We start from the raw sequence: 12,257 nt of genomic DNA, 5'->3' as shown, positions 1-12,257 counted from the left end.
TGGACTTCAATTTTTTTTTTCTAAGGTATGGAGCTTCCACGGGTATCCCTACATCCGGGGCCAGAAGTGTACGATGTGTTAACACTCCAGGAGAAGCATCGATCACAGGCTGTGTGGGATGGTGCCTTGAGAGGACCGACCGGATGCCTGTTTCCACGCCGCGCGGATACCGAATTTTGGAAGCATGTGAAGCGCCATCCTTTTCATCCTTGCATCCTTGACTACTTTGTCCTGTGTGGATTTAGGGGAGTAGTAGAGGTAGGATGTGTATCATATGATTGGGCAGTCATCACTGCACTTATAGAGAGATGGCGTCCTGAGACGCACACCTTTCATCTGCAACGTACGGGTGAGGCGACCATCACATTACAAGATATTGAGCTCATGTTTGGCATGGTTGTTGATGGTAATCCCTTGAATGATGTTAATGCTAGAAATATAAGTATTGTTGGGTGGCAACAATTAATCCATGAGCTTACTGGTTGGGCAACCGGTCTGGATTGTTTTAATGGTGTTAGTAGGTTAGAAGTAAATAAATTAATTGAATATATTAGAGGCTTAGATGACATTACAGATCAGACCCCAGAAATTGATGTGCAACAGCGGGTTAGGTTGTACTTGCTATGGCTTTGTGGCGGCACGATATTTCCGGATAAGTCCGGTGACTTACTTAATTTAGACTATTTGCTTGATATGCGTGACCTTAGAGCAATGAGTAGACGATGAGTTTGATATTCGGGGTACTATGTATCTTTCCGCTATGAATATTGGGCTTTAAAGAGGTACACTTCAACAAGAAACAATGGTAGGAGTTGGTAGCCAGTCACATAACTTTGGTTGGATTATGTAGAGCTGTGATATTCATGGACCGATTAGTGCTCCAGATACAAGTGAATTAGGTGGCGGGAGTATAGTTCGATATCGCCCTACTCAAGTGGAGTCATTTATGGAAAGGTAAATATAACGATGTTTTGTTCGCTTAAACTAAGAGGCTTCTAACTAATTGTTTTTGAGATTTGAACGCCTTGAATTTTCCTATGTTTGTAGGTGTAACGATTTTGAAGAAAACCCCGTATTAACTCAGCTCACACAAATTGTGAGCAATAATGATGTAGCTAATGATCACTCTAATGAGTCAGATAGTGATATCCCATTAGATCACGCAGAAACAGACGATGATCACTCATCTGATGATGATGGTCATTCTTATGAAGACATTCTTGTCGAAGTGATGGTAACGTTAGCTACCATTCTAATGCGATTCCATATTTGGATAAATACGAAGAAAGCCTTGATGATTTTGCCTTCATGAGAGATGACGGTCCAGTTTGATTTGCACTTTGGGATCGTAAAAAACTTGAATTTATCAAATCAGGTTAGTATGATGGCAATGAATATATGGTGGCAATGAATATTCTTTTTCTTTGTTGGCCCATTTTTAGGGGGTTGATAATTTTCCTTGTATTATGCAATTAGGTATGTTATTTCAGAACAAGCAGGAAATGAAAGGCGTAGTGAGACAATATTGTCTCAAAGAAAAGAAAGAGTTCATTTGTGATCAGTCCAAAGGTAAATTTTGGAGGGTTATTTGCAAGCGTCATATGTTGGGATGTGAGTGGATGATCCGTTTTAGAGAAATTTCAAGTAGTATGTGGAAGGCAGTAAAATGGTTCTCAAAACACGGTTGTCTCACGGATGATTACGAAAGGATCATTCCAATTTGAACAAATACATAATTGCTACTACGTTGATACCATATATTATGGTCGATCCATACATCGTATTAAGTAGTTCAGAAAAAAATACAAGGATTGCATACGTTTACTCCTAGTTATAAAAAAGCACAAAAGGGCGTAAGAAAGCTATTGAAATGGTATTTGGTGATTTTGAAACCTCTTTCAAGACATTGCCCCGATACATGGCATTTTGCTTTACAATATTTCAATCGGGGACCGTTGTTGAGTGGGAACACCAATCAACTACAATGCAAGGTGAACACATCTTCAAGTTTCTTTTCCGGGCTTATAAACCAAGCATCGATGGATTCAAAAATTCAGCCTCGTCATCTCAATAGACGACACTCATCTGTACGGTAAGTATGAGATGAAACTGCTAATTGCTATTGGAATTGATGCAAACAATAACATTTTTCCACTTGCATATGCTATTGTTGCATGCGAGAGCTTTGAGTCTTGGACGTGGTTCCTTGTGTTGTTGTGGAGACATATTGTTCGTGAGAGACAAGGAATTGGACTTATTTCTGACCGTCATCAGGGCATCTTGCAATGTGTCCAAACACATGATTGGTTACAACCACCATCCACACACCATAGGTTTTGCATTCGGCATTTGAAAAGCAACTTTAATAAAAAGTTCCTCAACAGTGACCTTGAGAAGCTAATGTGGTTGGCGGCTACAGAGCACCAGAAGAAGAAGTATAAAATGAGGATGGAACAAATCAAAAGAATGTCACCTCCAGCGCATCTGTGGTTAAAAGCTCTTCCGGAGGAGAAATGGACATTACATAAGGACAACGGTCATAGGTGGGGGGCTATGACAACGAATGTCTCCGAGTCTTACAATGGTTTATTGAAGAAAGCTCGTGGATTGCCCGTTACTGCCACGGTCCGTTATACGTTTAAAATCTTATTGATCGGTTTGTTGAGAGAAGCACCCTTGCTGATTTGTTGATTGCGGATAAAAAGTTTTGGCCTCGCGCTGTTGAAAAGAAGTTTGATGGATACGGGAGAGGTCCCAAAAGCATCGACATGCAAAGAATACAATGCACCGAAGGGGTCTTTGAGATTCTGACATTTGCACATAAAGGTAAGGGCGGAAATATCCATAAAGTCTCTGCCAAAGGGAAAAAGTGTTCGTGTGGGGAGTGGAGAAACTACCATATGCCATGTTCACATGCCATTAAATTTTGTGATATCCGCGGAATTCAACCAAAGACCTATGTTAGCAAGTACTACAGTTGCAGGTTTTACAAGCAAACGTACAGTGGAAAATTTTCACCGTTGGGTGATGAGGCATATTGGCCACCTTCTCCCTTCAGTTTAATTGCAAACATTGAATACGAGCGAACTTTAGGAGCGCGGACTACAACTAGAAGGAGGAATGAAATGGATATAGCTCCTGCTCGCATGGCTAGAAAGTGTAGTACGTGCAAGCAAACAGGTCATAACAAGAATCGCCGCCCGACGTAAAATCGGTAGTTGTTGTTGCTTGTTGTTTTTATGTTTTTTCTTAAGTTGTACGATCGTTATTTTTATGTAATCTTCCAAGAATATATAACATGTCTTGTGCCGTTTAATGGTTAGTATGTAATTTAACATTTACTACTCGCTTAATGTGTGACGTTTATTTATATTTTATTTTTTATTTATGTTCACATATATAACACATATTTAATTATTGCATGTGTTAAAATATTTGTTTAAGTTAATCACTGAAATTAACTGTATGCTTTAAAAATTTAAAAAATCAATAAAATTTTTTTATTAAAAACACAGCCGAATATGATTTAAATAGAGCCAACGTCTTACAAACTATTTTTGTAAAACATTGGGGAGAAAAATATATATGTTGTAAAACGTGGACTGATCGACGTTATACAAATAATTTTGTATAACGTGGATCAGTCCACGTTATACCATTAAATATATATATATATATATTTTTTTTGTTGTGATTCTGACAATGGCAAAAAAAAATTGGGGTATAACGTGGAGGAGTCCACATTATACCCGTTTTGGTATATAACTGAAAGGCAGCCCCCTTTTGGTTTATACCGTGTATTTTTATGCCCTTTAGGCTTCGGACTCTTACTTGTTTGTTCCTTTTTGTTCACTCAAACAAAAGCTATTTTATAGTCTATATTTAAGGTGAAGTTTAAGATAATCTAGTATAGTTGAATAATCCAAAGCAATACAGGAGAAAGAGAGCAAGTGAAGCGAAAAATGGGAGATCAAAAAGGTCTAATCAACATGATTTTAGTTACTTAATACTGTCAACTGCATAGACTTCTTGACCAAAGATAGAGAACTTCAAGATAGACAACTAGTAATATTTCAAGCTAGAGCAAGTATTGAATGTCAAAAGAATGCTTGCCCGCCATTTTCCAAGACTGTAGAAAAGGCACTATAGAGTATTGATCACAATCTTTTGTAGCAAAGTATTTGAAAAATTGTACAATCAAAGAAAAAAATTGACTCTCCAAACAGTGATATTGTCAAACAAATTGAGACAGAGAAAGTAAAATATGATGGCAGTGCCCAAAATAGTGTAGTCGAATGACACACAACCTTGGCCGCAGAATTAAATCTACACATATCATATCACATATACTCTGATTCCACATTCTGTTTCAGCAAGCAACATTTTTGTTTAGACTCGCGAGATTATGATCTCGTTGAGATTATTAACTCTAGGTGTCTAGGGGATACAAAGAATTTTCATAAATTGAATTTGCTACATCCTATACTGGTATCTGGAAATTCAATGACCATCACTTGGTCCGTAAACACTTTCCTCTGAAACTGTATGCTTCTCATACAGTTCCTATACTTGTACTTAGTCTTCTGTGCTAGTATAGATTTGTCCACACCTCTAGAACTTGTGAAAGCTCAGATATATGAGAATATTTTATTGGTGTATGAGGTACCTGAAGCAGAAATTATAAGGCATTACTTGTAATAATTGTGAAAGTGGTTCTCTTCCTCGTCTCTCGAGGCATTTCATAGTTTCATTTCTAAGTTCATCTGGTAGCTGCAGGCACACCCAGTCTAACAATGCATCTAAGTCCTTTGCAAAATCAAGAAGATACCAATCCAACAACTTGGGGATAATGAGCTTATTTGTTGCAGAAATACCAACTGCTGCTTGTAAATAATCTCTTTTTGCTGTTTCCAACTGAGTCTCAACTTGAGATGCAGTGTACACCCTCACCTTCAGTATGGAAAAGATCACAACATACAATTAGAATTACGAAAATTATTGTCATCATTTGTCTTTGTGAAAATTCTTTTCTCAACCATTATGCTTTTTTACTTCTTAATTATTGCAATTACCTAATTTCTGTTTGTAGCCTTATTTTTGGGCTGAAGGAAGTTCTAATTATGTTGAGAAAACCTTACATGTAAGGATAATCTCAAGGCACATTAGAAATATATACTTTTTGAAGTTTCCAGCTCAGGAAAATGAATAATCAAGCGTATGATTCTGCTAAAACTGAAAGGTAATGTAAATGTGTCGATGAACTTACTGCAGGGGAGGACCAACTTCCACAGGAGAGTGCAAATGTGACGAGAGGCTCAGACCACTCCAAGCCGAAAACAGTCCGAACCTTCAGCTCATTGTCTTTTGTTGACTTTGAGCATGTCTTTCAAGTGATGAAAAATAGCTTAAGAATTTGTTAAATGAAAGAAAATTTCAAAAAACAATTTCTATAAGCTCAGACAACTGAAGAACAGATTAAAGAACATGGAAAAGGTAACTTACATATTTTAAGTGGTAAGGTAGCCTCAAGATAAAGTGCTCAATCATGATTGCATTTAGCAAATGCCCTCCCACATTAATTGTTGCCTGATGAAATTATCCGTTAATATTTATACATGTAGTAACTGATCAATTATTGTAGCATCAGCGATATTCAAAGCATGGACTAGAATGGCTATGAAACTTGCCTTTTGCATTAGTGAGACAACTTGTTCAGTAGTCTCTGGAATACCATGCTCTACAAATGCCTGACAGATTCATGACAAAAGGAATTATCTCCTAAATCGAGTATAATATAATTTGAAACTTTGGATAAGCATTAGGCCACTTACATTCATCACACAGGAATTGTATGTGTTTATCCAGAATGCTAGCTTCTGCTGATGGGTCAAACCATTTAATTTCACAGATGATAGCTTGCCAAGGAGAATCCTTATGTTTAAAATGGAAGAACACAATAAGGACATACAAATACACAGATTCCTTAATCGTAATTACTAGAAAATGAATGATAGCCTGGAACTTACTTAAGTCTGTGAATCAGAAATGAAGCATTCATTTTCCGGTTTAGATTAACAGAGTTAGCATCTATATTGAGTATATATCTGTATTCTCCAATGTCTTGCTTCCTAAGTTCTGAACTGATGCAATACGGATCTTGCAACTCCCTTTCCCCATTGCTTTCATTGAAGACTTTTGCTCCTAACGAGCGAAAAGATTCTGGATTTGCTATCTTCCCTTTAGATGTGCTCAACCTTATTAAGATGCTAGACAAGCACTTTAAAATTTCTTCAGAAATTTTGTTTTCTGTGCTTTCAACTTCGAATTCCCTGTCATCTGACGAAGCTAAACAGCTCTCTTGTGCCTGTTCTACAGCCCTGCACTGAACAGATAGAATTATAATAAGATCAATTCGCATGCGAAGCTTCAGATGCCAACTTTCTTGCTGGTTGCCTAATCGGTAAATATGCTCTTCAGGCACTCGAACCTGCTTGGATTACATCTACACAAATAGAAGCAGGTTGACAAGCAATGACACGAAATGCACACTGTGGTGGGAAATATAGGTACTTATATTTCCAGGACAAACCAGTTACGAGAAGTGCTTTTACAACTCTCTGAAAATGGAATCTATTCCAAACATATATGCCATAGTTCCTTACTTCGACAGGGTATAAATATCCAAATTTGATACTTTAAAATACTTTTTCAGACCTATTGCCAATACTAAGTAGCAGTCAAAAATTTGTATCCATTTTTCATGATATTATGCATGGATCAGGTATATCATGGCGAATTCTTCAGAAAAAATTGTGCCTTACATGATGGAATCTGATGTGTGAGATCTCAAGTAAGTGTATATACCTGCAGCCTAACATCTGCTATTTTGCTGATTGATTCAGGCTTAACCGGAGGCCTTTTCGACGAGGTTTTTATCGTGTTGACTTGCTTCTGTGGAGATGCCTTATCCATAGTAGAAGTATCAGCCGAGTGATTCTCTTTTCCCAGGCCATCTTTCAATGAATCATTGCAATTCTTCGTAACAGTTTGTCTGCTATTTGATGTTACATCATAGCAAATTCTCGAGCTATCAAAAACGGATTCTTTTAAAAACAACTTTCTACTTGAAGCACTCCTACTTAGAGAAGGAGAAGAATGTGGCACAGATGACCCGAGATTGACCTCACTCATGGACAATGATCTTGAATGCTTTTGCTTAGGACCTTTACCATGAAACTGAGGGCATGAATCGGGTAAATGGATATCGTCCATGTTTCTCCTTGAGCATGTGGAAACTGCTTCTTGATAGAGACCTTGTCTATAATTAACAACCTGTACTTCAAGCCGGACCACTTCTTCTTCTAAAACAGCTACCTCAGCAAGAAGCTCTAATGTCTGCATTATTGTCACCACACAAAATTGAAGGTTAATTCATAGACCAGAATGCAGCTTATACTCAATTCGTTCAATTAAACCTAGCATTTCTAAACAGAACATAAATTTTATATTTGTAAAAAATATAAAATTCAACAAATATTAAATTCTGAGCCCCATTGCTTAGTGCTAAAAAACTTAAAAGTAAATTTGGGATCCACCTCTGATCTTAAGCAGCTGAAAGTTTAACTTTTATGATAATTCTGCTATAAAATTTTCTTTTTCTTTGAACCCAATATTTTCGAAGCGAAACATGTGAACAAATCATTAAGAATTTCAACAAATATTAAATCTTGAACCCATAATTTCAAAAGTACAATAAGTTCATGCTAAGAACTTTAAAGGTTGAATTCATCAAATTTCAGTTCAGGATCCATCTATGCTCTTAAGAGGTTGAAATTTCAACTTTTATGGATACTTCTGCAATAGTTTTTTCTTATTTATCAAAATAGAATAGGAGAAATGTTGGTGAAACTACTAACATATTTGGGAAGATAAGGAGGAAGGCGAGGTAAAGTTCCTAAAGGTCTGTAGAAAGCCCTTTCCAAAGCTCTGTGAACATTTTCTTCATGCCTCAGCTTCTTCTTTAGCTTATCAACCTGCCAATTTGAAAGCCAAAACATAGGAAAATTTTAAGAAGCTATTTTCAGAATTAAAATGAATTATTTCCATGTTAGGAATATAAAGAAGAGACAAGAATACATCTTGAAGTAAGGCTAATTGTCTTTCTTTTGCTGCTTGACGCCTATTAGCTCTAGGCTTCTCTGAAGACAAGAATTTGGTTTGCTGTATTTCCATCTTCTTCTCCTATCAAGAATTAGATTCAACAATTCTATCAGAGCCAATTTAATAACATAACTGGATGTCTAATTAAAAGGGGTATTGAGAATATGATTAAAGCATCCAATTCAGAAAAATTGGATCCAAAGATGATAACTTTTGTCAGTATAGATGACAGTTCATAGTGTACAATATCAAGACAATGGCCAAAAAAGAAAGAAAAAGAAAAAGGAGGAAGGAGACAAAAAAGAAAAGAAATCACAATAATTTAGCATAATCAGGTAATGCATATCAAAGATGTTGCACAGCAGAGATGAAGCATGGAAAATAATTGGATTTTTCAAAAGTAGAACAACTCACCTTTTGAGGATTCAAAGGAACTTTTTTGGACTGCGGAGGCTGTCTGAATCTATTATTCATTTCTTTTTATTTTCTTGAAAATCTGCAAACAATGGTAGTATCAAAGTTTTTAAGGTAAATTCCGACCAAAGACCAATACAAAGGATTTTGAAGAATTAAATTCAGACAGGTGGAAGAACAACATACATGAAAAAGCAAAAGCATCAGAGAGAGATCATTAAAGAAAGAAAATTGAGAGGAGAAGGGTGTGGAAGAAGAGAGGAGAGAGCGGGAAAGTTAAAGGATGAAACACAGAAAAAGAGATAAAAGGAGTAGTGGGATTGGGGAACTAGAGCATAGTAGCAAGCATCTTTGTTTGTGTTGTGTCTAAATGAAGGGTATATTGTCTTACTGATCCAACTTCATATCACTATTTTATTAGTGGAAGTAGTTTCTTGTTCTAGTCTGAATACTAATATACTAATAGTGGTATGATATTGAGTATTGACCACACTAATTAGCAATAGAGTTTTAACTTAAATACGTTAAAAAAAGAAAATACACTGTTGGGTCTAGAAAAAGGTACCTACAGGCAGAATTTAGAGAATTTTCATTTGAATAGGTTCGACTAGCATCTCCATCCCCCTCTGCCACAAAAATAACAAGTAAAGTGCCAAATTATTCTATAGTTATATTAGTTAAACTCGCATATGACTGGGTTCATGATTAAATATTTATACATGTTTAATGAATTTTCTAATACGAATATATAATCTAAACAAAAGTTGTTGGGTTCATCTAAATATTACTAGTATTAATACCCTCGCCTACAATAAATAACAAGTAAAGATGATTTGATATATACAAATTATTTATATCCTCAGTAGATATTAGTTAAACTCGCAGTAGTAATATGCTGATAATAGAATATTATATGATCATCAAAGAATATGATGAATGAATGGCCATCTGAGTCCCGAGCTCGAGCATTAGACATAAAAATAAATAAAAAAAGACTCCTGATAGAGAGTTGCTTTCTCTTTTAAATGTCTATGTAGCATAAATCCAAATTTAGTGATTCCAATAAATTTTAAATACCAAAATGCATAAAATAAAAAAATTAGTAGTCCTATGATATTGGGAGGCGTGAGAATTAACAGAAGAGGAGGAGGGAAGTGAGGGTGCTATTGCTGCTTCCCATTACGAAATTACAGTAAAAGACGGAAAAAGTCGGTAATGTATGTAACAGAAGCAGAGACTCCAAGAATAGGAAAGAGTTTCTTTCGTCAGTAAATAAACAACAAATGAATATGGACGAACAAAGTGAAGGTCAGGTGGACTGGACGGTGGTGAAAGTTATATATCACTCGTTACTAATTACGATAACTCCCAACATAATAATACTATTGATATAGAGATTAAAATAGATCCCAATAACAAAAAAGACAAAATTGGTTTAATATCCGTTTGGATTGGCTTATAAGTTGCTTATAATCAGTTGCCTTTTTTTTTTTGATTGATTAGCTTCCCATTAAAATTCACGTTGCAATTTTATCTAAAAAATAGGTCTACGAACAAAGCCAAAAAAAAATAAAACTACCCCAACTTATTTTTTTTATAAATAAAGATAAGCCCATCCAAACAGCCTCTTAATAGCCGATATTCGAAATCATGGGCCGATTGATTAGATTCGCGTTGAATAGGTCTACCAAGAAAATAAAACACATGTTATAAAAAGTTTTCATTCACAGAGTTCGAATTCAGACCCCTAATTAAAGGTGGAAAAATATCAATCATCCATAATAGAAGAGATAATATCTTAATTTCTTTGACACTATTTAACTAAGCATTTTTTTAGCACATAAGTTCAGTATGGAGTATATAAAATATTAAAAGTAACCTTATGCTAGTATGTATAAATCATGTCTTTCATTTTGTTTGATGGGGATATATTCTCTATGCCTCTCTATTATTCAATTGGAACATGGAGCTGCATATATATGCTATCCAGCTCTCATCACTATGGACCTGCACCCTTCATTTTCTTACTTTTTCTTTTTTGGCTGTTTTGCATGAATGTGAGATGAGGTGGCTCTCTTGTGTATATATACAAACCGCATATATATGGACGAAATAATAATGCAATATTCTAATTATTAAAAACGAAGATATATATATATTTGGATAATGTTTTCAGTTGAACTTATTTTTGTATGTCAATATATGAAGAAAACGAAATGTTTCAGAAGATAGTACTTCAAGAAAGTTTAATTGATGCTCAAAATGCAAGTGTCAATGCTATGAAGCCCTAATCATAATCCAAATGTCCCTTTTTCTCATAAAATCGTCCTAAAGATTTGTTCAACACAATGCAAGTAACAAAACCAATTTTTATGTTGCTGCTACTATTCATAGATATTAATTTCAGTTTTATACAATATAATTTAAGTAAAATTTCAAGTTCAAACTGATGCCAAAGATTAAAAACGACAAATATTTGTAAGATAAATAATACGAATATACACATACATAAATAGAAAATGCCAAGTAAGGCTCCTTGTTCCAAGTAGCAAATACTATAATAAAGTATTTGGAAGCAAGTAATGCCAAATTTCCAATAGGGCCTTCAATAATACTTCTAGGAATATTTTTTCCGGGTAATTATCAGGCACAGAGCCAGCATATGGTTTTCGGGTTCAGCCGAACCCAATAATTTTGGTTCAAATTCTGTATTTGTCTTGAAAAATTCGTTGAATATGTATAAATTGTGACTTTAGAACCCAGTACCTTAAACGAATTAGAATCCTGAACCCACAAACGTCAAATCCTGGCTCCGCCTCTGATAATTATTGTACGTCTGTGAATTGATTCGCACTTTTGATTTGTCACAAAAATTACGGTACAAAACGACTAAACTCGTGCATTCCCCATGAGTAGACAGCAGCTTTATATATGTGTACCAAATTCATTCAAAATTCTTGCAGTAGAAGTAATTTAATTGTAGGGACTTCTTCGAGTAATTATTGCATACATTTCAATCGATTTGTAAGTATGTCTGATTTGTTACAAAAAGTACGTAGGAAAGCGATAAACTTTTCATGGGTTCCACAGTAGACAGCAGTGTGGTATACATGTACCAAACTATGTTCTTCTAAGAATACTTGTAGTAAAAGGCCAGTTATATTCTTTTTGGGTGATTATATCATGCGCCTGTCAATTAATTTGCACCATTAATTTGTAACAGAAATTACGTAACAACTACTAAACTGCTCATGCATTAGCAGTGTGATAAGTCTGCCAAATTCATTTAATCATTGTAAATTTTTGTTGCTTCTAATGGAGGAATTTTACACACACAATCGAAAAAAGAACTCTTAATTACCTGTATATATGTACAACTCCGAAAAGGCCTTTCTCATGGTTTATGCTTTCCTCATTCATAATTCGGCATATCCACAAGATTTTCAAATGCTCATTTAATTGCATTTATTTAATATTTCTTTCAGAATCCTTCTAGCTAGATCGAACCTCTGAATATAATTAAAAGGAAAAATTGACAAGAAATCAGTAATATAAGTACCCAATCCCCTGTTAATGAGAGATGTGAACAAACTGATAGAAGGTACTATCGATTAGTAATTAAGTAATTAGAAAAAAAAATTACTCCTACTAATTAGTAAAGACTTAAAACCATGTGCGAATAT

General features: G+C 35.2%; 1 protein-coding gene across 1 annotated transcript; it reads right to left on the bottom strand.

Annotated features, from left to right (window-relative positions):
- Nucleotides 1-4,243: 4,243 nt before the first annotated feature.
- On the bottom strand, nucleotides 4,244-9,000 carry LOC132046887 (uncharacterized). Its single transcript, XM_059437702.1, has 10 exons — nucleotides 8,575-9,000; nucleotides 8,137-8,241; nucleotides 7,917-8,033; nucleotides 6,865-7,395; nucleotides 6,027-6,382; nucleotides 5,832-5,931; nucleotides 5,688-5,747; nucleotides 5,503-5,586; nucleotides 5,267-5,383; nucleotides 4,244-4,950 (listed from the first exon to the last, which is right to left on the bottom strand). The coding sequence occupies exons 1-10, from the start codon at nucleotides 8,632-8,634 to the stop codon at nucleotides 4,648-4,650; spliced, it is 1,833 nt and encodes a 610-aa protein (XP_059293685.1). The 5' UTR covers nucleotides 8,635-9,000; the 3' UTR covers nucleotides 4,244-4,647.
- Nucleotides 9,001-12,257: the final 3,257 nt, after the last annotated feature.

The sequence above is a fragment of the Lycium ferocissimum genome, chromosome 2 (genome assembly GCF_029784015.1).
Source record: "Lycium ferocissimum isolate CSIRO_LF1 chromosome 2, AGI_CSIRO_Lferr_CH_V1, whole genome shotgun sequence".
In the NCBI taxonomy this organism is placed as follows: domain Eukaryota; kingdom Viridiplantae; phylum Streptophyta; class Magnoliopsida; order Solanales; family Solanaceae; genus Lycium; species Lycium ferocissimum.
The sequence above is the reverse complement of the archived record's forward strand: the minus strand, read 5'-3'. Positions and strand labels throughout refer to the sequence as shown.